We start from the raw sequence: 27,015 nt of genomic DNA, 5'->3' as shown, positions 1-27,015 counted from the left end.
TTTGTACTTTAACGGATTTATTAACAATAGGCTACTTGTTAACGTCAGATTAAAAGTTTAGACGAGGATAACACTTTTTATCAAACAAAAAGAGGCTGTTCATTATAAACACAGCTGTGTGCAGCTCAGTGCGTAAGTAGAGGAGGAGAGGTAGATTTAAAATGTAGTTACAAGTCAATATTTGACATATAGCCTACCGTTACTTTTATTGTGAAATTAAGACATTTTGCGGTGACACTTTTACTCTGAAGGGTTTCACCCGGAAGTACCATCTGATCGGAACTGTCTCCGCACGCTATTTGCTCCGTGCTTGTTGCGCCTCACAGTCTATGGTTGCGACTAGCTAGAAAATTGACATTCCCTCTTTTAAAAGTGCTTATTTTCATTAAATTGCAGTTTATGTAGTATACGTAAGGAATACCGACTATGCTCACGGTTTTATTGCCCTTCTTCCCCGTTTTGTTAAATAAAGCTACCTGTCAGATTGAGCTAACAGGGGTTAGCTTGTTGTTGTTAGTGAGCAGCAGGTGAACGACATTCTGCAGAGTTTGCAGGTTTCGTGTTGACAACATAGGATAGTTAATGGCATCCCGGCAACCTTTTACTGACACGGACACTGCCGATGAGGCGGTGAGGGCGACCTGTGACGATGCAACGACATGCAAAAGGTGACAGATTGTTAGCAACAGCAATCATTGAACCCTCAACAATCATGAGGGTTCAATGAATTATGTATAGCATGTAGCGTGATGATGCGTATCAAAGCTTATCAAATCATGCTGTTTGAAATGACTAATCTATTACCTTACTTTTGCATTATAGTTCCAGGAAAACAAGTTAAGTTAGCCAATATTTAATGAAAGGCTATCATCTCTGTTGTAATTTACTAACATGTTTAATAACACATTTAAACATCCAGATATCATTCAAGAGTATTACTAAAGATGCTCATCTGCTATTGAGAAGTACAATGTTGGGACTAAAGGATATTAACAACAAGTAGTGTTCCAACATACAGACTCAGAGCTACAGGAGGTAGCCCTAAAACATTTTCTTTTTTTAGAGGAGGGGGGGGCAACAAAGAAGAAGTAGAAATGAACTAGAAGTGTGCATCCTTCTGCCCATGTTATATTTAATTGTGGTGGAGGTTGCAGACAATACAGTATTAACGGGCAAGGCAAAAAAACCAAAAAGTCCACCTGTCTGTAGGGCTGGATCTTCATTCTTTGTGCAATCAGAAGTCCAAGAAACCCTTTACCTATTTCAGGGTCTTGGGTTGGTTTTGTAAATGAAACGTTTAAGTATGCACATCACTTTCTTATGAAATCTGTAAATTGTGTTCTAGGTTTGCTACCAGTAAAAGTTACTGGAAGGACCCATATATCCAGTATTTTGCCAGATCTGTAGGGGAACGGAAGGCGCCTGAAATCAATAGAGGTAAGAAATCTTCTAACCCTAAACCTTCTTATTATTCTAAGTTACTTTTTTTTTTTTTTTTTTTTTTTTTTTTTTAAACCTTGTTCAGGGAGCTCATGGTAGAAGTCACAGCATCAACAACAGATAATGAGCATTCATTTCCATTCAGCACCAGTCTGTAGGGACTTGGCTTGGGAACCGGAGGGTCGCCGGCTCAAGTCCCGGTACAGACCAAATATGGAAGTTGGTCTGGTAGCTGGAGAGGTGCCAGATCACTTCCTGTGCACTGCTGAGGTGCCCTTGAGCAAGGCTCCCCACCACCAGCTCAGGAGCGCCCGCTGTGAGCAGCTCCATCACTCTGACATCTCTCCATTAGTGCATGTCCATAGGATCCTGTTTCTGCATGTGTGTGTATATGTCAGCCATGTGTGTGTTGCATGACTTACAGAGTGTAAAAACAGAAATTTCCCCTTGCGGGGATCAATAAAGTTAATCTTCATCTTAATCTTCATTTCCATTCAGCACCAGTCTGTAGGGTGTTTTAGGCATTTACAGCGTAGTAAGTAAATGCTCATTGTCATAATATTCACAACTTCTACAGTCGTCAAGCTCCATATTTGCGAGTTTCTACATCTGTTGGTATTTCAGCTGCTACATTGTTGACCCATATTGCAAAAAATGTTATTAGGAGTATCCCTTTTCATGTTTATTATCAGATGATGTAACAGTCTGTTTATTTCATTTGACAGGTTACTACGCCCGTGTTCAAGGAGTGAACCGCCTGCTCGATGCGTTTATAAGGAAAGCAGAGTGTGATTGTCAAGTAATCAACCTAGGTGCTGGACTGGACACCACGTTTTGGAGACTAAAGGTTAGCACACTCTAACTATGACTCACCTTTGCTCTGACTTGTCTTTTGGTCTTTTTTTTTTTTTTTTACCAAGCTGCTTATGATACACACTTACTATCTTCATGCAAATGTGCAATTCAATGGACGATTAAGTGTATTTGCGTGTTTTTTTATTTTATAGGATGAAAACCTCATGCCAAGGAAGTTCTTTGAAGTTGACTTCCCAACAGTTGTGTCCAGAAAAATACACAATATTAAGTAAGACACTCTTATCATGCACGATGTATATTGTCATTGTTTTTTTATGATAGTGTCAAACTTTTGCCGCGCATGAACCAGAGCAGCAATAAGTTTATCTTTAAAAGTTTGAAGATCTGATGATATTTAAAGATTGCGTGGTATGTTGCTGCACTCAACATTAAATTCTAATTTAATTTTGAAAATATGTATGATAAGAAAGTAAGTTAAGCAACACAAGTCTGTGAGGCTTTGTTTTCTCTTCTTTGGTAAGTTATTGCAGTGTGAGGTCGTGACCTGCAGAGGGAGACAAAGGGTTTGTCTAATTTAAGAGCTGATGAGTAGAAGTGTTGGAGGGTTTTTATACTGTATGTTTACCTTTGAGATGTCTGTTATATTTTATAAATCTTGCTTATCACAATAACATCTAGTATTTAGATTGAGCTCTTTAATAGCACTGTAATATTCAGTCCAGAAATAGTCAGCAAACACACACACATCACTTATTTGAGTGCTGAGTAGTTAAAAAAAAATCACTGGATGCACAAAGACTCTGTACACTATGATGAAGAGATGATGGTGTGTTCTTTAATGCGTAGAATAAATAATTAAGTACATCTTTTGGAGCCATGGTGTTGTGAGTCTATGTGCATCATATCTTCTGTAATATTTTATACGCCTCCTCACTATAGCATAGTCATTATTCCTTTGGTACTCTTCACAGCCTCAACCAGAATTATATAATAATAATAACTTTATTTATATAGCACCTTTTAAAAACACAGGTTTACAAAGTGCTTTGACAAACAGCAAGAACAAAGCAAACTAAACCAAACACAGAAAAACATTAACAACAGTAAGAATATAACAAATGCAAAATACCAAAAATAATTAAAAACAATTCAACAGAAAAGAACCCAAAGTGCACGATACACAACCAGACATATAGAACCCGACCATCACAAGAACCATCATAAGAACCCAGGAACACAAGAACCCAACAACATGAGCTGAGACCAAGAGGACCAAAGATTTAAAAAGATGTAAGAAACTAAGAGATAAAAGCAAATAAAAAGCAATGAGAAGGTAAGCGCAGTAAAATGAAATAAAAACAAGTGGTTAAAGGATCAAAAAACCCAAAACTATAATATTAATAAAAATAAAAATTAACTATAAATACGAAACATAAATAGACTAAGTAAGATAAGAAATTACCAAGTTAAAACACAAGAGGAGATTAAGATATGAGCATAAATACGAGATAAGACCATAAATAAAAGACAGTAAGAAGTAGAAGAAGATAAAAATAGTAAAACCAGTAAGAGAAGACATTAAGAAGACGACATCACATAAAAGCAAGTCTGTAAAAGTATGTTTTAAGAAGGGATTTAAAAGAATTGAGGGAGTCTGCGAGTCTTGTATAATCAAATATACGTTTGAATATCTGTGGTTCCTTTAAGCTACTGACAAAGATGGAGAGTTTCAGATATACATGCTGTCTCTCATTGTCTTGACCACCTGTAACCATTTAACTGTTAAAAACATGTTTTTACCTTTTGTGGAGTTAAGGTTCATTTCAGGACTATTGTATCAGTTCTAAACTCAGTGTCCTGAAATAAACCAACAATTTTACTTGTACAGTACATTAGTATAGTGTGTAGTATTTCAGGTGACTTTACTGATCTCTATTAGTATTATCAATATTAGTATTCATAACAATAATAAAAATAATATTACTGAAATATAAACACAATTTACCCCAATAGTTTTGTTCTATTATTAATCAAATCAAACCTTTTATATATTCTCTAAAGGACACTGAGGTTTCCTTCACTTCCAATGCGGTCGAGATTACAAGCACATTAAAACAACAACAACAACAAACACTTTGAATCAATTACAAAAACCACTGAGATCCAATAAAAACTGTTTAAATTCCAAACGAAGTGTCTAGAAATCTATTTCCTAAACTCTGCAAGAGACGGAAGAACTCCAATCTGTAGAGTTATTAAATATATTCAAGATTAAATTTGCACGCTATGAAAATACAGAAAATGGATGCAAAGTAATTGTTTTTTTTCCTTTCCACCAGGACAAAACCGCCCCTTTCCAAACCCCTCATCGAAACCCACTCCACAGACGCCCTGCTGCTAGGTAAAGCCAAAATAAACAACAGTCATAGCATGCTTAAAGTACAACATGGTCTAAAATAAATCTTTCTGAGCATCCGTTAAGTTGATCTTCCCGTTTCCTGACGATGGATGGATTTATTGTTTTGCACAGACGCCCACAGCCTGGATTCAGATCGTTACTGCATCATCGGAGCGGACCTCAGAGACATCTCCAGTTTGGATGAAAAACTGAAAAAGTTCCAGCTCAATCCAGAGTATGTAAACACATCACTTTTTCCATCCTCCTTTAAGTTTTTTGTATTTCATTTCATACTTGTCATGTTTTTTTTAAGCAGATAATAACATTTTGAAGGAAATGAACGCTAACCTGATGGTAATGGTGCGTTGGTGGAACAAGCCCAGTGTACTTTCTCACTCTGCCCTTTCTTAAGACATCTAAGAATTGCAGCGTATCTCTATGTTTTACTCACTGCGAGTCACGTAAGATAAGAGATTCACTTGAGACTATAAGAGAGAGTATTCACTGCTGTAATACAGATTATAAATTATGATGTCTGGGGCCTTATTTCAAAGGCTACCCCACCCAAAATGTGTCTTTTGCATGCCAAGAACTCAACCTCCTCTGGTCTTAAAATATGGCAGTGTGCTCATCCTAATATGCTATTTCTATAAGGCTGGGAGCATGAAAGGTAACAGAGGATAGATCCAAGTTCAAAGAGCATCTCTGAAGGTTTTTGATCTTTTATTTCATTGTTGAACATACTGTAAATGACAAAAAAAAAAAGAAAAGACCTCACGATGTTGAGAAATGGTTCGTTTTTTTGTGTTAGGGCAAAGATTCATTGCCATACAAGGAAGTTGGAAGGCACAGACATCCTTTTTTTGAGGATGTTTTCTTTGGTGAGCATGACTCCATCACCTCAGCCTGGAATTCACACATGTACGACCTGCATTCTTCCTGGGAAGTTTGACGAAGAGCGAGGCCGGCTTTTACAGGAACCTGCTGGATTGGAATATGTCATTTGTTTTTTTCTTTTATTCGTCTTAATTGTTACAGAGCCAGGGGTCATGACCCTTTGTGTTGAGCCTACTCACACTAAAGGTTGGAGTGTAAGTGCACCAATATCTCTGTGTGAATTTAACAGATGTTGTACTGTAAGTAGTTAGAAACTCATAGAGTATGAAGGAGATGTCCAGAGACGTAAATCCCCCTTTGTAGAGGCTGTAAATCTATCTGCCTCTTTGTGCCCCAATTAGTAAGATTCATCAAAAACTCAACTCATTTCAATGAAGTTTGGTGGAAAATAATTCCCTTTGTGTCTCTTGAAGTCTCAAAGAGAGATTCTTTAACAGTTTCTATATTACAGTATCTAGGTCCAGTTAACAGAAATTATAAAACATTTCTGGGTTCAATGATCAAATTAAGAAGGATTTTGTACGCCTTGGTAGACTTTTGGTTTCTCCCAGTGCTCTCTACCTCTGTTGTGGTTGTTAACTTTACTGTTTTTTCTCTTCCCAGATTACCCACATTGCTCCTCTCAGAGTGTGTGCTGGTCTACATGACGCCCTCCCAATCCTCCAATATAGTTCACTGGGCAGCAGAAACCTTCCACACCGCCATGTTCATCAACTACGAGCAGGTAAACAAAAAGAATCAAGAAAATGTCAGAAGAAGAACAAGGGGGTTGGCTTAGTTATCAGTGACACGATTTGGATTTTTGTATATTTATAAAAGCACGATGACATGGCTGTAGTGGATTATACATTTGATGAGAAATTAATTACTTTTTCTAAAGAGTATTCACTCTCAATTTCAAGAAGAATGTGCAACCAAAACAAACTGCTTGTTTGGTGACACCTCCATTATTGTGAAGCCTCTGCTCTCCTCCAGCGGCACACCTCCAACTCGTATTCACAAAAAGGAGTTATCAAATGGAACGCACCATAATTAAGGGTTCCATCAAATGGGAAGAACATTTCCAAACAACCCAGTTGAAGTCCATCTCTTTTAAATACTACTCACCAAGAACTCAGACCCTATGACCGAGGGCCGTGTTTTATTTTCTGCTCTGGTGAATATGTGAACGACATTTTGTTGTTGTTGTTGCATATTTGAACATCTTTAAAAAAAATGTATGATGCAAGACATTTTGAATAGAGAGAAGCAGAACTTGTGTTGTTGACTGAAGATTGAATAATGTGGCTGAACCCACGCCTTCATTCACTCAACACGTTGTGTGTATCCAGGTAAACATGAGCGATCGGTTTGGCCAGGTGATGATCGAAAACCTGCTGCGTCGCCAGTGCACCCTGTCAGGAGTGGAGGCCTGCCAGTCTCTGGACTCTCAGGTAAACATCTGTTGCTTGATGCAAAACATTTAAGTGCTATTGTTTCATGTAGGAACATGAAATGCATTATCTGGCTTTATGTATTTACTTAGTCTTGTATTTATTAGTTTGTTTGGTTGTTTTTATTATTATTATAATTTTGCAGAAGGAGCGGTTCCTGAAGACGGGCTGGGAGCATGCTGATGCTCTGGACATGATGACCGTCTACAGTATGCTGCCTCAGGATGACGTGGCGAGGTAATGCAGGCTGAAGGACAGCTAAAGCTAAAGTGTGCAATTAGGATGCAAGTTAACCCTGAAGAATTTAAAGCAAGAGGTTTATGTCTATATACTTTCTTGTTAAGTGACATATCCTCATTTTACTCCTCACTAGAGATTACTCTTCTTCTCCTGACAGAACAGATGTATGATTCTTTAGGGGGCGTTAGAGCTGCTGTCAAATATCTGAAAGAAGGGGGCGTTGGTAAGATAGCGCACCAAATATCCAAATTGGATTATTGGAAGTGAAGCATCCAGATATCTGCAGCTTTCAGCATCAACTGAGGATAGTTTTTTGTATATCTCTGTCTCTCCCCCCCCCAAAAAAAAAAAAAAAAAATTAGTCCAACACAAATCTACTAAATCATGGGAACCTCTTTTACCTTTAACATGTTTCATAAGGCAGCTCAGATTCTTTCCTAATGGAGCCATACTGTGTCTAAGAAATGGCAAAATGAATTTTGTTGTTGAACATGATACACACACATGCACAAACTGGATGTTATGGACATGCACTAATGGATGGACTCATTTTTATTTACATGTTTGTTTGTTTGTTTTTTTCCAGAATTGAGAGCCTTGAGTTCCTGGATGAGAGGGAGCTTTTACAACAGCTGCTTCAACACTACAGCATCTGCTGGGCCACCAAGGACAGGCTCAATCTGGGTAATGATAAATGACTGTTTAATAAAAAGAATGCATTTGTTAGCTGTATTATAAAAATAAAAATAAACCTAAATGCTAAGTTTCAGATGTCCAGTATGGCTCCAAGTTGTCCTTTAGTTTGTTTGCTTAGTGTTACTCATTTGTTAAATGTTTCATATTTCCACCCATCCGTCCAGTTTGAATGTGTGCTGTGGCGCTTTACAAGAACAGGTCATGTTCCGTTTCCTCAGGTCTGTCGCAGTTGGGATTTTGAGCATTGAACCGCTTCTCTGTTGGACTTGCTTTCACATGTGCGTGCGCCAAAATCAACAACTGGAGAAGATGTGTAAAAGGGAGTAATTGAGGAAAAACCCATTCTCCATCAAGCCCTCGACCTGGAGCTGTTCCGTTGTGAAAACTTCCCGTGTCAGCAGAATTGCCATTTAATGAGCGTCCTTCTGTGACCCAGAGTTACGGTCATGTTGAGAGCTGTGGTGACGACTGAGACTTAAAGTTTGCTTTATTCATTAAAGAATGTATGAAGTTTGAAGAATTTAAAATGTTCAATCTGTCTCATCTGCTATGTGTCATTTTGATGTTTTTTTTTTTTTTAAATGAATTGTTCTTGCCAGACTCATTGTTTTTACAAAACACACACGTCATAGAACAAGTGTCTAATAGCAAGGCGTCCATTACATGGTTACTTAACGTTTGCCTGTAAAATGTTTTCCAAGAAGACATTACAGATTAGTTCGTGACTACTTTGAGGAATGTGGAAAGTACAGTTGAATAAATCTTTCCTTTTGAATAAGACAGTGTAGCTCTGATCATTTATGTGCTCTGTTGTTATGAACTTATCACTTTATTATCAGCAGTGAGAGGAACAAGCTAATGACAGAAGATTCTCCATTTTTAAAGACATTAAGCTTAATCGTGATTAACATCTACAAGTTTATGAGGGGTTTTGTACTTAGCTAATTTGGCTCTCATAAGCGCTATGCTAAATAGCTGTAATTAGCATTAAGCAGCTAAAGAGGCAGATATCCCCCTCAGGTTAGGGGAGGTAGTGGACTTAAATTGATCAGGGAGCAAGAATAAACGTGTCAAATTGAACATAGGTTGTTTCAAACTTTCTGGACAGGGACGTGTTTGTTAAAGAAACAACACTGGAATGCACATTTCAAGACTTCACATTTCAGTTATTGAACTTTGGCAGCCATCTGATCGCTGATAATAAAAACACATGGGGGAAAGTTGTCAGGGTCCCAGGATCACTAACATTATGAGGGGTCATCTCGACAGTTCAAATTGCATAAGACACTGGAAGGTGGATGTTGTAAATGATGCTTGAATGGTAAAAAACTTGTTTAGCTGCTGCCCGTTTGAGAGGTGTCATAGACCATCACATCAGTGGGTTAAAGCTGTAGATTTCATGGTGAATTCATGAAAAATAAAAAATGGTAACAAAGGAGGACGTCAAACATTTTGTGTTGGTTCTTCTTGGCTTATGTCTGTTTATCTTTAGGAGCAGATCAGTACGCTTGGCACCCCAACAGAAGGGTAGCAAAAAAGTAGGACGGTACGGTTCCACTGCTTGGTGGAAATGGGGCTTAAGACTGGCAGATACATAATGTATATGTCAGAGTGTGGTAAGAACATCCTTCTGTTCACTAGAACATCATTTACTGATTTTAAATACCTGAAATGGTTACTAAGCAGATAGATAAGAACAAAAAACAATGTGTCAAACTTGAAGAATATATCACAAAGTATTTTTCCATAACAGCTGAGTCTGTCTCAGGGTTCCAAGGCAGAGCCTCAACGGTGTTGACCAATTGCAAAGCCTGTTAGAGGGCAGAGCATGTACTCATAGAACTGGAGTTACACACAGTAACTATTATTTCTTAGAGACATTAATAATATAATGCATGCTGCTGTGTGGGCTGCTGTTTTGCAAAAAAAAGTCTGTTTTTGGGGGAAAATAGTTCTGATAATGGAGCTGTGAATTGACTTGTTTTAGGCTATTTGCCAGGATCAGATCCAGGATTTTAGGCTGCATCAGGCACTTCTTCTCATATTGGTATTAGACCCACTCTTACTTTGAATGCAGAGGTTTTTATTAGCAAAATATTTTAACATTTCAGCCGTCCAACTTTTACTCCTGCCAATATTGTAATATATGTTCCACAGCTGCTATAATGTTATTAAAAATAATAATGTGTACATTTTTGTGCTACTAAAAAAAATCATTATTTCATGAAACAACAAAGCAAATTGCAAACTCTTCAGGTGAATTTAACTTTGTTATTTGTAAAGGGACCATGTACAGTATTAAACATAAATGTTGCCATTTGATGTATTCTACCAGAGTTAGCTTACATCAAATGGCAACATTTATGTTTAATTGTGTGTCATGGTATCAAACACTTCAACTGATGGAAAACTGAAAGATGTAGTATCAGATGAACATGCTGACGATTGATAACATCCCTCATCCTTATCTGTGTGCTCTCTGTCACTCAATAACATACAGTGCTTATAATTTTATGATCCTCACACTATGGAGTGTCTTGGGAGTATAAACAATAGCAGGAAGGTGGGGCAAAAAGAAAAAAATGGGGATGTGCGTATGTCCTTCATGCATCATCATAAGAATGGCTTATATATACCAAACTGTACAATCATCACAGCAGCTAGATACAGGCTGAAGTCCACCAGAGGAACCAGAGAACCTGCCACAGGGTAGAAAGTTTTGATTCAGAATGTCAGGGGATGAAATCAAGCACGAGGTCTTCACAATAACTGAGGCTACAGAAGGGAGGAACACAAGCAAGAAGCGGTGCATCTTCGAGAAGTATGTCCAGCCCTGCCTGACCGAGCTGTTCGGGACCAGCCTGTTTGTGTTTGTCGGGTGTGCGTCTGTTATTGGAAATGTGGGGACACTGGGTGTCATCCAGCCTGCTGTGGCACATGGACTGGCTCTGGGGGTGCTGATCATGTTGTTTGGGCAAATAAGGTAAAGATCCAGCACATTGTATCGAGTGTTTTAAATGTTTGTTTTTCAGCTGAAGGTCTTGTGTTTGTTAATAATATTAGAAAGGTCTGAGACATTGAAATTCCCTCTTAATTCTCTCATAAAGTCAGAATTAAATGGACTTATTCCAATTCTCTTTAATGTTCTATGGAAGGTCAGGAACTTTATTGTTATGTGTGCATCATTAGTTAAACCGCCAAGCACAGCAGAGGCCACTTAAACACAATTTACAAAGTGTCTTTCAATGTTTTTGTTAATCATTGATGCTGCTTCTTGACACAACAACATGAGGATTCTACTAAGGATTCTCTTAATCACATGGCTGATAGGTGTTATCATTATTAGTCAAAAAAACCTCAGCGAGATAAAGAGTAAAGTTCATTTGCTTTATTGCAGTGGGGGGCACTTTAACCCTGCTGTGTCTCTGATGGCGTTCCTGTGTGGAGGGATGGAGCTTCCCCTGCTCGTGCCTTACATCGTGGCTCAGATGGTTGGAGGCATGGCTGGTGCTGGTTTGACCAAGGTGAGGAAAAATGTAAAAAGAAAAAAAAAAGCCCAATCCTACCAAGAAAAAGAGAGAGAAGAAAATCTATAGTCAAAGGAAATGTTAAGTCTTATAATACATTCAAATAATGAAACAATAAGTTAAAGTATTCAGCTGCTGTCCCCTAATATTCTAAATGAGTCAATGACATCATGTCATGTAATCTCAAAATCTTGTCTTAATTAATTCAAATTATTGACTTGACTGTGACCTCCTATTTTAACAGACTAAATTATAATTTGCACTTTTTACTTCAGTATTCTGAAAACTACTTAAAATAGTTAACAAATGTTTGCTTAATTGCATTTATTCTATAGTCTGTATAAAGAGAAGGTTGAACATTCCTCGTCACTATGTTGGAAATGCTGACTTCTAATTTTAGGTAAATAACAAAAAAAACAGGAGGTGGAATTGAGGATTCTTGGTTGCTGGCCACAACACACCCGCCTGTCAATCACGTGGGAAACGCCCCTTATTATGAGTAACTTACAACTATTAGCCTCTGATCCAAAAACAGGATGGGCTGTAAAAAAATAAAAAATAAAAAATAACACTGTACAAATAAAGGAATCAACTATAGAGACTTTTTTGTACCAGGCTGTTAACATGTTTATTTATGTTTAAAAAAATGGCATTTTAAACTTGGCTTAATGAGAGATATTGGCTGTTGGAGCCAGCTTCAAGTGGACAGTCGAAGAAATGCAGTTTTTTACTCTTAAAGGTCACATATTGTGCAAAAAAAAATTTCAAACACAAGTATGTGTCCCTAGTCTGTACACAAACCTCCTATCATGAGAAAAGTCCATCCTCTCTGTCTTTTGCCTGCTCCACCCTTTCAGAAAATGTGTGTTCAAACAGACCGTTTGGAGATTTTCCCTTTGTGACATCACAAAGGGCAGTAACCCCTCCCCCAGGTGGGTGACACTCCCACAGCTAGGTGTTTGATCTGCCCTTTGAGTCTGCCTTCTCATCGTAAACAATACGGGCATGGTGCAAGGAAGCCTGAGCCTTCCGAGTCCTTTCAGAGAGGGGGCGTGGTCAGACACAGCTCATTTACATTTAAAGGTACAGACACAGAAACAGCCTGTTTTGAGCAGGGCTGAAATAGTGAGGGTAATATACATGCTTAAATACAGGATCTGGGCAGATTTTTGGCAAGAATCTGCACAGACATGTTTTGGGGAGTTCTGAGACTTATATAAACGTGTTGAAGAGAAGGAGAATGTGACCTTTAAGCATTGGCTTTATTTTTCAAGATGTATATGATCCCCAAACTCCTTTTTTTAAATGGCATGCTTCGTTGTCTTTACTGGTGAAATTAATTCCATTTGAGTCAACTATTAACAGAAAGCTCAATTTGTTCCTCTTTCAGGCGATATACCCCACCGACAAGTATGCTGCTTCCCTTGGAGGGGCCTTCAGCGTAGCCCCAAATGCTCTGGCTGAATCCTGCCTTGCAGAGGTCGTCATGACAACATTTCTTACCACTGTTGTGTGCATGGGGGCCATTAACGCAAAAACTCGCTCGCCGTGGGCCGCCTTCTGCATCGGCCTCACTGTGACAGCCAACATATTTGCTGGGTAAGAGCCTCAGTAGGGAAGTCTCACCCCACTGCACATTAGCTTTGCAAAGATGCAGTGAACATGTCCACAGTGTCTTCCATGGTAACTAAAGCCCTAACAGCAAACCACTTACTCATAATAATCAGTTATCAAATGGATACCACGGCTCATTATAAGTTCTGGTTGTTATTTAGTTTTGGCTGGCTGAAGAGTTAAACAGTTTGTGGTGCATTCATTGTACACCCATTTGGTTCTAGAGGCAGCATCTCCTGCTGTCAGACTAACTCATCTTTATTGGGTGTGTCTGTTGCTGCATTAGATATATTTGCAGCATGGCAGTTGTGTTGTTGATATGTGCTGCCTATTGTTTCAGAGCAACGATATCTGGAGCCTGTATGAACCCTGCCCGAGCCTTTGGTCCTGCAGTGGCTGCCAACCACTGGAGCAATCACTGGATCTACTGGGTTGGACCCATTTGTGGTGCTCTGGTCACTGTCAGCTTTATCAGGTTGGTTTATTGTGGGACACAAACATTGTTTTCGTTTAGTTAAATTATTTTTGACAACTTTTAGACCATGACTGAAAGCCTTTTTGGCTAAAAAATAAAATCAATTCTTATCTTGATTGCCTGCAAAAAGAACTGTTATTAAAATGTAAAGAAATGCTGTGCAGTTTTTGACCACTAGGGGGCCCTGTGGTGCAGAGTTTTCTTACAAGAGAGCCCCTTTTTTGAGCTTCTATTCTCAACATATTTCCCCCCACAAATATATGGAAGAAGAAGACGCATTTAAATACAGATTTTTGAAAAGTTTCCCAAAGTAAAAGAAAAAGGAAAGGCAATCAAGTTGTTTGTTACTCCTTTCAGGTCAGACCTGGTGACTATCTCATAGATATAGAGGTGTAGATAATGGCCTGGTTTACACCTGAACGTTGCTTCATAGTGTGTGTAGACACGTTTAATGTCTCTTTGGTAGTTTGGAGTATTTCTGTATTTGTCAGACATGTTCTTGTTGCTCTTTAATACCTTTGTGGTTCTAGTTTGTCTTTTTGGTTGTTTGTTTTACATTTCTTTAAGATTTAGATTTCTCCTTTAATCTTTTTGGTTGTAAAACACATTTTTTCAATCTTTTGTCACTTTTTGATAATTTTGTGTCCATACATGATGTTTTTAAATCCTACTCTGTTTTTTTTTTTTTTTTTTTTTTTTTTTTACAAACATCAACGATGACTTAAGTTATTGAAACCTTTTTCCTTTTTTTTGCAGGTTGATGTTCGGTGACCAGAAGACTCGACTTGTATTGAAGTAAATGTCTTATTTATTAAGGAAGAAAAGACAGATTACCTCTCAGTTAATATGCTGATACCAATTGCATTTTGTATGTTCATAAATATATCAATCATTAGATTGTACAATTTTTATTTTCCAGAAAAAAAAGTACAAATATATTTTTCCATGAATCCAGCTAGATCTGATGTCCCCTTTTCTGCCTTGTTTATATTGTTTAAAGATTCTTGTTTTGATGTGATAAAGCATTGGAACCTGCTCCTAACTAGAAATTGCTCTTGGAAAGTGTCTGGCAAGATTTGAAAATAAATTGCATTTAAAAAATGTCACGGAAATGATGATTCACCTGTTATCTATTCAGCATTGTTTTCTATGCACTGTTTGGTTCAAAGTCCTAAAAAGGAAAATATACTTTGATAGCTTTATAACTTGAAGAAATGGGTCAGGACAGAGCACTGCAGCAGTATACAATAAAGCTAGGAAAGAATCATTAACGTTGCCTTCAATCACCTGAAACAGAAATTTTAAGCATTTTAAAAACGCCTGTGTTTCAAAACTACAAAGAAGAATACAAAACAATGGGTAATAATGGTGCAATACTGACAAAGACATCATTTACACTGATAGAAACCTTTTCATCTTTTGCATAATGGGAAGTTTAAAGAATGGAGCAGCACATAAAACTGTTAAAAAATTGTGTCTACCTCAGGAAGAGAAAAAGAAGAAAACCAAATATGTCTTCAAACACTAGAAGCTGCACACTGCTATTAGGAGCGACCCCAGTGGCGATTCTAGGGTCTGTTGGGGTCCTAGGCAAAAGTTATTTTGGGGGCCCCGCCCACCGGCGCTCAGCAGGGCAAATAGAGAGTGAATGCTGTCAGGTGGGGCCCCCTTAGGGGAGGTTTTCTGCTGTCATTGCAAAATTTGCACATTTTGGGTTGTCGCTTTGGTCAGCCCTCTGACGCCCACTTTTGTCCACTGGAGGGGAACACTATATCACATTATTTTTCACCAAGAGGTCACCTTGAGTACCAGCTCTTATCTACATGTTTGTAGGCTAATGGTGCTTTCTTTAGGAATGCCTGTGAACCCCAGTAAAGAAAGGCGATGATTATATGAACTTCTTAACCCCTCAAACTCCTCTGACCTCATTGACTGAGGATAACAGCATTTTATCATACACATTTCACAGGCTGTCTCCTTGGAGATCTGGATTACCTTTAATGGTTTACAGAGGGACATGTGCAAGGTGTCAGAGAACTTGTTTGGGCAGGGATTGTTTTTCTAAAAGGAATCATGAATCCTTCACCTTTTATGTTTTTATGACACTATGAAGCAATTCAAGGTTCAGTGTTAAAGGTGCCAGCGATAATTATAAATGACCACACCATCTTCCAAGGGCTTTAATTTAGTCTGCAGGCTGGGTTCAGTGGAGTCGCTGGAGCTGCAGGTGTAGAGTGTCTGCAGGAATAATTCTGGAACAGAATTCTCTCTTGTAAGCAGATAATCAAACAGGAAGCAATGGGGGTTGAGAAAATGGAAATGGACAACATAGACTCTACATTAATGGAGAAGGGAAGGAAACCACCTGCTTCTAAACCTGCAAACAAATATGAGAAGCTGTTTCAGCCCTGCCTGGCTGAAATAGTGGGGACCATGTTTTTTGTTTTCATCGGCTGTGTGTCGGTAATCGAGAATGTGCCTTCAGCTGGACGGCTGCAGCCAGCGCTGGTACATGGACTGGCAGTAGCAGTGATGGTAGCTGCCATGGATAAGATAAGGTATTTTATATGTAGAGTACAATATTAGAACATCTGTGTTATATATATAATATGCTTTTGGCTTTCAATTATCTTTAAACTTTTAAACTTCTCATTTGATCTTACATTTTCTCTGCTGCTTCCTCTAGTGGCTCCCATTTCAACCCTCCCTTTACTATTGCCATTTACCTGTGTGGTGGCATGAAGTCGATGTTGGTGGTACCCTACTTAATGAGCCAGCTCATAGGAGGAGTGCTGGGTGCTGGAATGGCCAAGGTCAGTATGAAGTTAACTGAACAATATTGTGAAAATACCCGTGTGTGATTATCTAAGGTTGGGATACCTTACCTATAAGCTCTATGTAATATTAGGTAAAGTGAGGTTAGGTTAAATTACCCAAATGTTACGTTACCTGACATTATGTTATGTAACATAATGTTACATTAAGTTACATGGCATTAAGTTAAATGACTTTATTTTATTTGTAACATTGTGTTATGTTACATTGAGTTAAAGGTCATATATAATTATCCTTTTCAACCAGTTTAAAAGTCATGTTATAAATCCACCCCGATCCTGTATTAGATCATGTCTATAAACCCCTCTATTTCCACCCTGCTCAGAACAGGCTGTTTCTGTACCTTTAAATATGTAAATGAGCTGTGTCTGTCCACGCCCCCTCTCTGGAAAGGGATTTGGCTCGGGCTTTCTCGCTGTGCCCCAACGATGAGAAGGCAGACACAGAGGGTAGAACAAACACTTAACTGTGGGAGTGTCACCCACCTGGGGGAGGGATTACTGTCCTTTGTGATGTCACAAAGGGAAAATCTCCAAACGGCCTGTTTGAGTACACATTTTCTAAAAAGTGGAGCAGGCAAAAGACGGAAAGGATGGACTTTTCTTATACTTGGGGGGTTTGTAGTAAGACTAGGGACACATTTGTTTGAAAACATGGTAAAGTGTATTTTCAATAAAATGTGTCAATTTAAGTTTTGATAGTGTAGTTAAATTAAGATGAACTACTCTCAAATAATCCAGTCCAAATCAAGTTGTTATGCTTAGAAAAGAAAACTTAAGCCATGTTTTTTTCAAGCCAAATTAATTGAGCTCAAGTTAAGTTAGGTGAAGGTCAGTCAACTGAAGTCAAGATGAGTTAAATTAGATTGGGTTAATGTAAGATAAGTTTGATCATGAAGCGACATTTACATCTTCATTTAACCTGTTTTACATTTAATGAGCTATGGCAGCCACATTGTAACAATACAAACATTTAGACTGGCACATACTGTAGATACATATAATGTATTAAACATCTCCATTCAATTCTTAATAATAACAACAGCTCCCCCCCTCCTAACTTTCACAGATGATGACCCCTGCAGAGCGCTACAGGAACTCAACAGGAGCTGCATTTGATATCCTAAAGGCAGATAGTCAGCTGTCAGGGGCCATCTTTGGGGAGGTGGCCATGACCTGCTTGGTCACCATGGTGGTGCTGCTGGTGGCGGTCAACAGCAAGACCAAAACCCCGTTGGCTCCTTTCCTTGTGGGCTGCACCGTCATCATTAACATACTGGCAGGGTGAGATAAAGGAGGCATCGCCCTAATGTGTCAGTAATGTCTTACTTTCACTTTGATCCAGTCTGCCTAACCAAGCATGATGATAGCTGAAAAGTTCTTGAAATGTTAAAGCCATCAATATTTATCATCTATTGCACAAAATGTAAAGCTATCACAGTCATACATTTATGTATGTGCTGGGCTTAAAATGTAAGTTTAGAGATGTGGTGATTGCCTTGCCCATATAGGCCTTCAAATATTTGTATTTACAAGACTGCACTTACCTCAGAACAACTGATTCAACCTTCATTTATTTATGAACGGACTATTTAGTTATTTCTAAATTAAGACATGGTTTTAAGCTAACTCTTTTAAAAATCTGTTTATTGGTCTTTCCCCCCATTTCTAATGTCGTAGTATAAAAAGTCGGTAACAAACTCTATTTGATATAAGAAATTTCATACGCAACATAGTGTCATTGAGCATGAAAAACAAAGACGAGGACCAAACTTGCAGAAACCGAAAATGTATGTAAGTCAAAATCCAAAGAAAACGCGAGACAAGGAACCACGAGGAAGCATTCAACACCTGAGACCAAAACTCAGGTAGGAAGATGTTAGACTGACACAGAAGGGAAGAAACACGGAGGATCATTGCCTACTCACTTTACAGTGAGTCATATGTAGACTATATAGTGCACTCACTCAGCAAACACATGAAGCAACACGAGGGAAGAGCAAAACAAATGAAAACAGGAAATTCATTCTTCACTAAAATGTTCAACTAAACTGGAATCGTGACACATAGGACTATAGATCACAACCAGTCTTTTTTTTTTTTTTTGCTTTCAAAGTTCTGTTATTGAAGATCATTTTCACATTTTGTCATGATACAAATCTTAGCCTATTTATGTATTTATTGAGTGACTGGTTGATCGGTTTGCTGATTGGCTGTTCTTTATGCAGCGGTGACGTTTCAGGAACGTGTCTGAACCCTGCCCGAGCTTTCGGTCCGGCTGTAATGGCTAACTATTGGACCTACCACTGGGTCTACTGGGTGGGACCTTTAGGTGGGGGTCTGTTGGCCGCTGCTTTGCTCAGGTAGGCCTTTAAGAGAAGTCTTATCTGATTAGACGTTTGAAGAAATGGTGCAAAGAATATTCATGACCTGCAAAGACCAACAATGTCTCTCTCTCTCTCTCTCTCTTTTTTTTAGGCTCATTCTCGGTGATGAAGAGTTACGACTCGTTATGAAGACATAACAGCGTCAGTATTGAGGTTTTTTTATTATCACCCTGGATGTGTCAATAACTCTGTAAACTATCTATGTTACAAAAGTGAATGCAGTTGATGTGTAGCCTAAGACGTCATCACTTTGATGATTTTTTTTTTTTCTTAAATGTGAACTTGCTGTTCGTTATAAAATAAAGATGTTGACATATCAAAGGTCGCTTTATTTGTGCCATAGCCGTTTTAAATAATAAATAAAAAAGAAATGGATAGTCTTTATATTGTTATTGTCTCATGTTGCACCCATGAACAGAGGACTCTGTCTTCCGTTTGGGCAACTTTATTCTTCCCGCTGCTGTAGCCTGTTTCTTTATGATTATCTTTCTCAAGAAGCATCGGGTCCTCACAACAAAAACGGCATACATGCGCATTCATCTCTAGACCACGACACAAAGACTGTTTCCGTCACCTCTGCACGCAGGCCGATGAGGTAACAGCCTGATATCAAATGCAAAATAAAAAAAAGTTAATAACAACTTTTTAATTTCGGTACAAACTGACGTGAAATTAAAGTGTGTTTTTTACTTAACAAAGCAAACCAATATGAAATAATAATTTATCTTTTCTAACATATTGTTTAGTATGCTTTCTTCTGTCTAATTGTATTTAATAACCTACAAATACCATTTTTTCCTGAGACACAAAAGAGAGTAGACAGTATCTGTTTTTGGCGACATGCAGTTGATTTTATTTCATTTTTCAACAAAATCGAAAATGGCCACATGTGGCGGATCGCATTCCGCTCTGCTGGCAGCTCAGCGGTATCTCTCGGAGAGAGCCAGAGCCAGGTTGGCCAGGAATTTATCCAGGCACACGTGGACCTCGGGGCTTAAATCCTGGGGGTACATCGTGGCGATCACCACGAGAATGCAGTGGGACAGGAGCTGCAAAATAAAAGAGGAAACACCTTGAGCAAACCTTCAAAAAACCTGTATCAAATCAATATGAATTTAGATTTTATATCAGAGTTTATTTGTAAAGTGTGTAAAGTTGATTGCAAACTTTGCGTCCCTAATTTGTTCGTACAATCAGATCTACTCGTTCATACCAGTAAATCCCGTTTTTTTTTTTGCTTTTCTTTTAACGTAACCAATAGACCTGAATCTTAGTCAGCGTATTTATTCTAATCAGGATGTGAGTATGAAGACAATGAGATGTCTCACCTTGAAGTTGGCCGGGTCCACTCTCAGCTGGAAGGCATGCTGCTCGCTCAGTTCCAGCAGCCCTCTGGTGAGGTCGTCGATCTTGGACACTGCCAGAGCGACTCCACCCATCACCTTCTTTCCGTGGGCCTTCACGGAGGAGGAGTTGGGACCCAAGTCTGACCAGTGGGAGAAGTAGATCTTGGACTGGGGATACACGGTGAACAGCCTGTGGAGGGGCAGAAGATTTAAAAAAAAAAAAAAAAAAAAAACACATCCAGTAATCACCCGAGAGATGTCGACGTTGGGATTTGGAGCACTTCTTGGAGATATTAACGCTACTCAAGAACTGAATACAAGAAAGACTGTCGCAAATTCAGAGTAAGAGTTATTTGTTCCTTGCGTTTCTTTTCCTACCTCCAGTCAGAATTGTTATTTTGAAACGTTTTAGTTTGACTGATTTCCCACTTTTTTTTCTCCAACAAATAAAACAATAAACAACATGTTACTAAAAATAAAAAAAATGGACTCAATCCACTTTAGTGAGGCAGGTTGGAACTGAGATTCATCAGCCTGAGCATGCGCCATCTCTAGCAACAACGTGACAGCGATAAAAACAACAACTCTGACAGCAGTTGAAAAGGTGTATAAAAGTGCCACTTACCTGTACAGAGCATCAGCCCCGATGGCATCTGCGGACTTCTGGATTTTGGCCCACAGTGCCTTGACTGTGGCCTTGTCTTTGTCGGTCAAACTCATTTTGGCTCAGTTGTGATCTCCGGTCAGTCTGGACCTCAATTTAAATTCACTCGGCTTGAGAGTCACACCCACAAGAAAGGATGCCAAGCCGCGTTCACTGACGCAGATCTTTGCCACCCTGGCCGCCTGATAGAAGCTATCATCTGCTCACATCGTGGGCGAAAATTGGCAGAAATATTATTATGTGTAACGGGCAAAACATTAAGGTTGGTCAGGAGTTAAGAGACATGACGACGCTTCGTTTTTTACCTGAGGTCAAGGGGGGTCATCTCAGGTCACATAAGAAAGAAGCAAAAACTTTAATATCAGTATACCTTCTCTACCGATTTGATCAAATAATTTGCTATTATTGTTCTAAATACACTCAGTTATTCCAGTATGAAACATACTTCTATTAAAAATGCAACATTTATAGAATTATAGACAGTAACAGTATGTGGTTTATGGATTTATATTTAAACACTTAGTGGCTAAATCCTGTGTGTCGGAGTGATAGGCCAGGACTTAAATAGATATAATCAATACAATGTGATCATTACAAAGTTGCTTTAGGTTGCAGTCCCTCCGTATTCACAATAATGTAGATAAGGAATCTCAAGAAAAATCTGGAGTTTGCATTGTATCTGTAAAGCTGGAACAGTGCTACCAGGTATTCATTATCTGTTATTACCATAACAATAAATGAAATAAAAAAAATGGATCCAGTAGATAATAACCAAAAAAGGAATAATACCAGCGACCCTCCGATTCCCAACCCAAGTTGCCAGGTTATCATTGTGTATACTTCGTCTGAGTGAGCCTAATTCAGACTCTTATTCTTCACAATCACAATCACAATCTTTTGTGGTTTGAAAAGTACGAAGTTAATTTTTTTTTTTTTTTTTTACAGTATGTAACAATGCATTATCTCTGGAGCCGATCGCTGTCGGACAAGCGTATCAAAACTTGCAACTAACTGAGACTCCAATATACCGAAATGGGTATGGTAACAACATGGTAAAGATACTGGCTCACAAGCTTTCTTAGAGGCGGGAACCAAACTCAGACATCTGAGATAAACACCACACTCTCTTGTGGCCCATACATTTTTAAATGATAGATTCATATATTAAAAAAAAGAAAGAAAGAATTTTATACTGCACATTTGCTCTGTGGATTGTAATATATTTTTGTCATATTTTTTTTTATTCTTCATTTACATAGAAAAGCTAAGTCTCTCGCCAATACAGAATGTAACTAAGCAGCCAACTTTTCACCTTACAATACACTTTATGACTTTGTGATTGTCAAATCACATTTTCAAAAACGTTGGGCTTTTCATATTGTGGCCCCTTTACTCTTGTTCATACAGATCAGTTGATTATGGATTGATTTTCATAAGGGATGTGAAAATAAATAAATAATTAATTCACACAAAAATGACTTGCCCTCCATATACATATGCTATTAATATATAAATGTCCTTATAGATGGGCTGTGACGAATGTAAGAGGTGGTACCACAGAAAATGTACAAAAATGTCCCACAGGGAATACCAGGCATGTTTGGAAAAACACTGGAAATGTGCTTTTTGTTGAATCATAGAGTTAAGTCATCATTTAAATGTATGACTCATTGGAAAAGAGAATGAAAACCATCATTCATCATTCTTATCTTTGATGTAACTATTATATTTAACAGGTCTCTAAGAGCTCACAGCTGGAGCTAAAGCTGTCTTCAAGGCTTCTTGTGTTGATTAACATGCGTTGAATTGTTATACTTAAAAAATAAATTAAATTAAACATATTTTCTTAATACTTATTTCTGCATTATTATTTATTGAAAGTTAATTATTGATAATATTGTAATTCTCAGAAAAATATACTTTTACTAGTTGTATTGGTTCCATTGACAAACTTGAAACCAATAATGCATCGAAGGAAAAAAGTAATGCAGCTAGAAATTGGGAAAGATCTGAGAACTACTGGATGAAAGTAGATACAAGATTGAAAAGATAAGGGGTTTTTAGAAAGTGGATTAAGGTGGTTTGACACACTAAAGGTCTTTTTGAGAAACGTTGTGAGAGGATGTCCAAGACACATGAGAGGTGATGTGATGTCAATAAATTCAGAAATGAGAAAGCTGTTGAAATTCCAACCTTGAAAATTGCACATTTAAAGCGATAGGCCCTTGATAATGGTATTAAGGCATTTGTTAATGCCTTCTATACTTACGAGCTGTGAAAGTTGTGAGAGGATGTCCAGGACTCATGACAGGTGATTTGATGTCAATAAAATGAAAAGCTATGGAAACATAAAAGAAGGATTAAGAATGGAGCAATACAACGAATAAAGGAAGGGATCAATTATTTGAAGCATTTCAAAGTGAAATCCCATAAAAGAAAGTCTATAACAGAGAGTTTAAAGGAGTGAGTTAAAGGATGTTACAGAATCTGTTACCTAGTGAACGGTTGTTTCATCGAAAAAAAAACGTAAATTTTTGTGGATTTTTTTTTCATTCCTACAGCTTTAAAATGTAAAATAAAATACAACTAAAAGAACAGTCAAAATGACTAAAGGTCACAAGAAAGCAGGAGACTGCTTTAAAGCACCACGAGATGCGCAACGAACGTTTATTTAATAGTCTTCCTCTTCCTACAGCATATGCACTCAAACACACTTTAAATTTAAAGTTTTGATATGTCTCCAAAAGTGTTTTTTTTTCTCCAATGACGAGCATTTTTGCCTATATGTTCTTATCAAAGAGGGGATTCCACGAATACCCTTTATCACCGGCCTTAAGCATACTTGATCAAAAACATATGCAGGTTTTGGCAGCGCGTGCCTGGGTGGAGGGGGCGCTGCTGCAGATAACGCCAGTGTGCTTCTACAGATAACACTTTGGCATGAAACAACCTGCTGCTGCTGCTTGGCAAAGTCAATGACATCAGCTGAAATAAAATAAAAAATTGCATGGATTAGAAAAGGCCCAAGAGTTGTTTAGGCTGCTTTCCTGGAAATACGAACACATGTGCATATGATAAAAACTAGAATAAGGAGGCCCTGTAAACATTACTGAAAACATTATTCGTCATATTCCACAAATAATTATTACAGTTAAACTAAACTAATTCAAAAAAGTTTTCCAGGTTCAGTTGTGGCCCTGAGTGCTGAAAACACGGCCTGTTGCTCCTGCAAATCAGAAGACTTATCCACTCTAGGAAGATTTTACAAATACAACATATTTAAATGTTATAAAAGCTGACTACATTTTGTGCAGACATGTATTCTTTTGTTGTTGTTGTGCAAGACAAAAAATTAAAGAATCAAAGTGTAACTACTACGGATGATGATTACATTTCACTTTTACACTCATTTTAACAAACCAATAATAGAACTTTCCAGAAATTAAAGGGGTCTGATGGTTTATCTGAGGTCTTGGGTGGGGTCTCCTTGAAACATTTAAATAGACTGGGTTTGAGCTGTAAAGATATTCAGCCTTTTCTCTCGAGCCTGAACCTAAAAAAAGAGTCACCATGGTTGAGTGGACTGACAAGGAGCGCGCCATCATCACTGGAATCTTCAGCAAACTGGATTATGATGACGTCGGACCCAAGGCTCTGTGCAGGTGCAGAACACATAGGGGCCCCCCCATACCGAACTACTATAAGTTAAAAGCTTGTTTTCTTTAATTTAATAGTGTGAATTGTGTTTTCTTTCCTGCAGGTGTCTGATTGTCTACCCATGGACTCAGAGGTATTTCGGCGCCTTCGGCAACCTCTACAACGCTGAGGCCATCAAGAGCAACCAGAAAATCGCAGATCACGGCAAAACGGTGCTGCACGGTCTGGACCGGGCTCTGAAGAACATGGACAACATTAAGGAGACCTATGCAGATCTGAGCGTGCTGCACTCCGAGAAGCTGCACGTCGACCCCGACAACTTCAAGGTAAAAAAAACTTCAGAACATTTCGTTTTCTTTATTACCTTATTAATAAGGTAACCTACATGTGCAAAGTATTTACGTCTTTCTCTTTTTATTTTGTCAAAGCTGCTGGGTGACTGCCTGACCATCGTCGTCGCCGCCAAAATGGGCAGCGCCTTCACAGCAGAGACGCAGGCTGCCTTCCAGAAGTTCCTGGCCGTTGTGGTGTCCGCTCTGGGAAGGCAGTACCACTAGATCAACCACAACAGAACACCCAGAGGAGGCCGATGGATATTTCTATGTCTCCCCAACAAAGAAATAAAGGCCCACTGAAGCAACATGTACTTGTTTGCCCCTTTTTTTTTTTAAGTCTTGCGTGCGTAATTACGCATGGCACTTCACTATACAAATGTTTGGTACCCATTCAGATTCAGATTCAGAGTTTTTATTGTCCCACAAGGGGAAATTTGCGTTGCAACAGGAACACACAGAAAGAAGACAAGAAACACAAGGACAACATCACCATAAAACATAAACCAAAACAAATTAAAAAAAATTCAGACAACACAGCAAAATATAAAACCAAATAAAAACAGCGCAATATAATCAGTCAAGAGCTCATACCAGAATGGAAATTCAAGTTATTAAAGTGCAAAGTGGATGTGTGCAAATGTGCAATTCAAGTGCAAAAAGAGCAACAAATACCTAATTGTTGTTTAACGTATTAATTGCACTTGGTAAAAATGAGACCTGGAGTCTTTTAGTCTTCCTCACAGGAGCTCTAAAAGGAAGGTTTAAAAGCAAAAATAGGCTATTGGCTCTGAAAATAAAGTGTCATCATAAAAAGAGATCATAACTTTCAACGAAAGAGAAGTATGAGCTCAACATATCTCTTAATAGTATTGTAGTGAGTTATAGTGAGCTCTATATAAGCTTTGTTTAAGGCAGTTTCTGTGAAAAAGAGGATTCCCCCCCCCCCCCCCCCCACAGGAAAACAAAGTGCTCTTCAATTGTTTATCCTTCATAACGTAAACTTTAACATTGTTGTTAACTTAGATTACATCATATGAGCAAATCGCCCAATTGATTCTTATTGAGTTTAAGCTTGAGAACATAGAGCCCATATTGCCTCAAATTAGCTTGACCTGAACCAACATTTGGCATCCTTGTAGATCTGTAATAAACCGATAAAAAAAATATGGGCGAGTTCGCGGTTAATCTGAGACTCTTCATCTCCAGCCTATCACAGGGCCCAAACTCCCTCAGGACAGGGAGCGTTGAAAACATTTAAAAACACGGTGGTCAAGCTCTACAGGCATTCAGCCTTTTTGTTTTCTAGCCTGAAATCGAAATAACCAATAGTCACCATGGTTGAGTGGACTGACAAGGAGCGCGCCATCATCACTGGAATCTTCAGCAAACTGGATTATGATGACGTCGGACCCAAGGCTCTGTGCAGGTGCGGAACACATAGGCCCCCCCCCCCCCCCATACCGAACTGCTATGAGTTAAAAGCTTGTTTTCTTTAATTTAATAGTGTGAATTGTGTTTTCTTTCCTGCAGGTGTCTGATTGTCTACCCATGGACTCAGAGGTATTTCGGCGCCTTCGGCAACCTCTACAACGCTGAGGTCATCAAGAGCAACCAGAAAATCGCAGATCACGGCAAAACGGTGCTGCACGGTCTGGACCGGGCTCTGAAGAACATGGACAACATTAAGGAGACCTATGCAGATCTGAGCGTGCTGCACTCCGAGAAGCTGCACGTCGACCCCGACAACTTCAAGGTAATAAGCTCTTCTCATGTTTCTTTTTATCATAGGCTCTCACACATCAGCGAAAAACTCGTTTACATAGTTTTACACATGTCAAAAAAATCAAGACAAATTAGATGAAATACATAAAAAGAGGCAGGAATTCATGATTTTCTTCCTTTTTCTTTATAGCAACTGGGTGACTGCCTGACCATCGTCATCGCCGCCAAAATGGGCAGCGCCTTCACAGCAGAGATGCAGGCTGCCTTCCAGAAGTTCCTGGCCGCTGTGGTGTCCGCTCTGGGAAGGCAGTACCACTAGATCAACCACAACAGAACACCCAGAGGAGACCTGACCTCTGCTGTGTGTTTTTTCCCCGAAAAAAGAAATAAAGGCATATTGAAACAAAGCTAAATTTCTTGATCTGTTTTATGTATAGGCTTTATATTTACATACGACGCTTACCACGCCGACTCAAAATGGTTAGAATCGTAAAACTAAAGGGTTTACTTGATAACCTACACCATTTAAACAAA

The 27,015-nt window shown here is 38.6% G+C and overlaps 6 protein-coding genes and 1 long non-coding RNA gene across 7 annotated transcripts; 5 read left to right on the top strand and 2 right to left on the bottom strand.

The window, feature by feature from the left end:
- The first annotated feature begins 264 nt into the window (after nt 1-264).
- On the top strand, nt 265-9,359 carry lcmt1 (leucine carboxyl methyltransferase 1). Its single transcript, XM_020642544.3, has 11 exons — nt 265-668; nt 1,346-1,437; nt 2,166-2,287; nt 2,448-2,524; nt 4,596-4,657; nt 4,787-4,889; nt 6,155-6,275; nt 6,883-6,984; nt 7,130-7,221; nt 7,811-7,908; nt 8,139-9,359. The coding sequence occupies exons 1-11, from the start codon at nt 583-585 to the stop codon at nt 8,159-8,161; spliced, it is 978 nt and encodes a 325-aa protein (XP_020498200.1). The 5' UTR covers nt 265-582; the 3' UTR covers nt 8,162-9,359.
- A 1,185-nt stretch (nt 9,360-10,544) lies between these two features.
- aqp8a.1 (aquaporin 8a, tandem duplicate 1) lies at nt 10,545-14,665 on the top strand. The gene is made up of 5 exons (XM_020642546.3): nt 10,545-10,903; nt 11,318-11,444; nt 12,838-13,046; nt 13,402-13,536; nt 14,293-14,665. The coding sequence occupies exons 1-5, from the start codon at nt 10,650-10,652 to the stop codon at nt 14,333-14,335; spliced, it is 768 nt and encodes a 255-aa protein (XP_020498202.1). The 5' UTR covers nt 10,545-10,649; the 3' UTR covers nt 14,336-14,665.
- LOC109990418 (uncharacterized) lies at nt 11,294-24,160 on the bottom strand. Its single transcript, XR_002278250.3, has 3 exons — nt 23,262-24,160; nt 23,037-23,105; nt 11,294-11,482 (listed from the first exon to the last, which is right to left on the bottom strand). It is a non-coding gene; the product is annotated as an uncharacterized lncRNA (long non-coding RNA).
- On the top strand, nt 15,706-19,137 carry aqp8a.2 (aquaporin 8a, tandem duplicate 2). Its single transcript, XM_020642545.3, has 5 exons — nt 15,706-16,094; nt 16,223-16,349; nt 17,440-17,654; nt 18,599-18,733; nt 18,849-19,137. The coding sequence occupies exons 1-5, from the start codon at nt 15,835-15,837 to the stop codon at nt 18,892-18,894; spliced, it is 783 nt and encodes a 260-aa protein (XP_020498201.1). The 5' UTR covers nt 15,706-15,834; the 3' UTR covers nt 18,895-19,137.
- Nucleotides 19,585-20,888, bottom strand: hbae5 (hemoglobin, alpha embryonic 5). Its single transcript, XM_020642547.2, has 3 exons — nt 20,729-20,888; nt 20,086-20,293; nt 19,585-19,806 (listed from the first exon to the last, which is right to left on the bottom strand). Exons 1-3 carry the CDS (start codon nt 20,821-20,823, stop codon nt 19,678-19,680), a joined length of 432 nt encoding a protein of 143 aa, XP_020498203.1. The 5' UTR covers nt 20,824-20,888; the 3' UTR covers nt 19,585-19,677.
- A 113-nt stretch (nt 24,161-24,273) lies between the features above and the next one.
- On the top strand, nt 24,274-25,066 carry LOC109990411 (hemoglobin subunit beta-1-like). Its single transcript, XM_020642543.3, has 3 exons — nt 24,274-24,429; nt 24,528-24,750; nt 24,853-25,066. The coding sequence occupies exons 1-3, from the start codon at nt 24,338-24,340 to the stop codon at nt 24,979-24,981; spliced, it is 444 nt and encodes a 147-aa protein (XP_020498199.1). The 5' UTR covers nt 24,274-24,337; the 3' UTR covers nt 24,982-25,066.
- Nucleotides 25,067-26,027: 961 nt separating this feature from the next.
- Nucleotides 26,028-26,888, top strand: LOC109990410 (hemoglobin subunit beta-2). The gene is made up of 3 exons (XM_020642542.3): nt 26,028-26,185; nt 26,290-26,512; nt 26,672-26,888. The coding sequence occupies exons 1-3, from the start codon at nt 26,094-26,096 to the stop codon at nt 26,798-26,800; spliced, it is 444 nt and encodes a 147-aa protein (XP_020498198.1). The 5' UTR covers nt 26,028-26,093; the 3' UTR covers nt 26,801-26,888.
- Nucleotides 26,889-27,015: the final 127 nt, after the last annotated feature.

This window comes from Labrus bergylta, chromosome 21, assembly GCF_963930695.1.
Source record: "Labrus bergylta chromosome 21, fLabBer1.1, whole genome shotgun sequence".
Taxonomy (NCBI): domain Eukaryota; kingdom Metazoa; phylum Chordata; class Actinopteri; order Labriformes; family Labridae; genus Labrus; species Labrus bergylta.
This window is presented reverse-complemented; position numbering and strand designations above follow the sequence as displayed.

Excerpts from the sequence above, each read along its gene's own strand:
- aqp8a.1 (XM_020642546.3), top strand. The coding sequence starts at position 10,650 with ATGTCAGGGGATGAAATCAAGCACGAGGTCTTCACAATAACTGAGGCT. Across the intron at positions 11,445-12,837 it reads CTGGTGCTGGTTTGACCAAG|GCGATATACCCCACCGACAA; the intron begins GTGAGGAAAAAT and ends TTCCTCTTTCAG. Across the intron at positions 13,537-14,292 it reads GTCACTGTCAGCTTTATCAG|GTTGATGTTCGGTGACCAGA; the intron begins GTTGGTTTATTG and ends TTTTTTTTGCAG.
- LOC109990411 (XM_020642543.3), top strand. The coding sequence starts at position 24,338 with ATGGTTGAGTGGACTGACAAGGAGCGCGCCATCATCACTGGAATCTTC. Across the intron at positions 24,430-24,527 it reads GGACCCAAGGCTCTGTGCAG|GTGTCTGATTGTCTACCCAT; the intron begins GTGCAGAACACA and ends TCTTTCCTGCAG. Across the intron at positions 24,751-24,852 it reads TCGACCCCGACAACTTCAAG|CTGCTGGGTGACTGCCTGAC; the intron begins GTAAAAAAAACT and ends ATTTTGTCAAAG.
- LOC109990410 (XM_020642542.3), top strand. The coding sequence starts at position 26,094 with ATGGTTGAGTGGACTGACAAGGAGCGCGCCATCATCACTGGAATCTTC. Across the intron at positions 26,186-26,289 it reads GGACCCAAGGCTCTGTGCAG|GTGTCTGATTGTCTACCCAT; the intron begins GTGCGGAACACA and ends TCTTTCCTGCAG. Across the intron at positions 26,513-26,671 it reads TCGACCCCGACAACTTCAAG|CAACTGGGTGACTGCCTGAC; the intron begins GTAATAAGCTCT and ends TTTTCTTTATAG.
- hbae5 (XM_020642547.2), bottom strand. The coding sequence starts at position 20,823 with ATGAGTTTGACCGACAAAGACAAGGCCACAGTCAAGGCACTGTGGGCC. Across the intron at positions 20,294-20,728 it reads GGGGCTGATGCTCTGTACAG|GCTGTTCACCGTGTATCCCC; the intron begins GTAAGTGGCACT and ends GCCCCTCCACAG. Across the intron at positions 19,807-20,085 it reads TGGACCCGGCCAACTTCAAG|CTCCTGTCCCACTGCATTCT; the intron begins GTGAGACATCTC and ends TTTATTTTGCAG.
- lcmt1 (XM_020642544.3), top strand. The coding sequence starts at position 583 with ATGGCATCCCGGCAACCTTTTACTGACACGGACACTGCCGATGAGGCG. Across the intron at positions 2,525-4,595 it reads AGAAAAATACACAATATTAA|GACAAAACCGCCCCTTTCCA; the intron begins GTAAGACACTCT and ends CCTTTCCACCAG. Across the intron at positions 7,909-8,138 it reads CAAGGACAGGCTCAATCTGG|GTCTGTCGCAGTTGGGATTT; the intron begins GTAATGATAAAT and ends CCGTTTCCTCAG.
- aqp8a.2 (XM_020642545.3), top strand. The coding sequence starts at position 15,835 with ATGGGGGTTGAGAAAATGGAAATGGACAACATAGACTCTACATTAATG. Across the intron at positions 16,350-17,439 it reads TGGGTGCTGGAATGGCCAAG|ATGATGACCCCTGCAGAGCG; the intron begins GTCAGTATGAAG and ends TAACTTTCACAG. Across the intron at positions 17,655-18,598 it reads ATCATTAACATACTGGCAGG|CGGTGACGTTTCAGGAACGT; the intron begins GTGAGATAAAGG and ends TTCTTTATGCAG.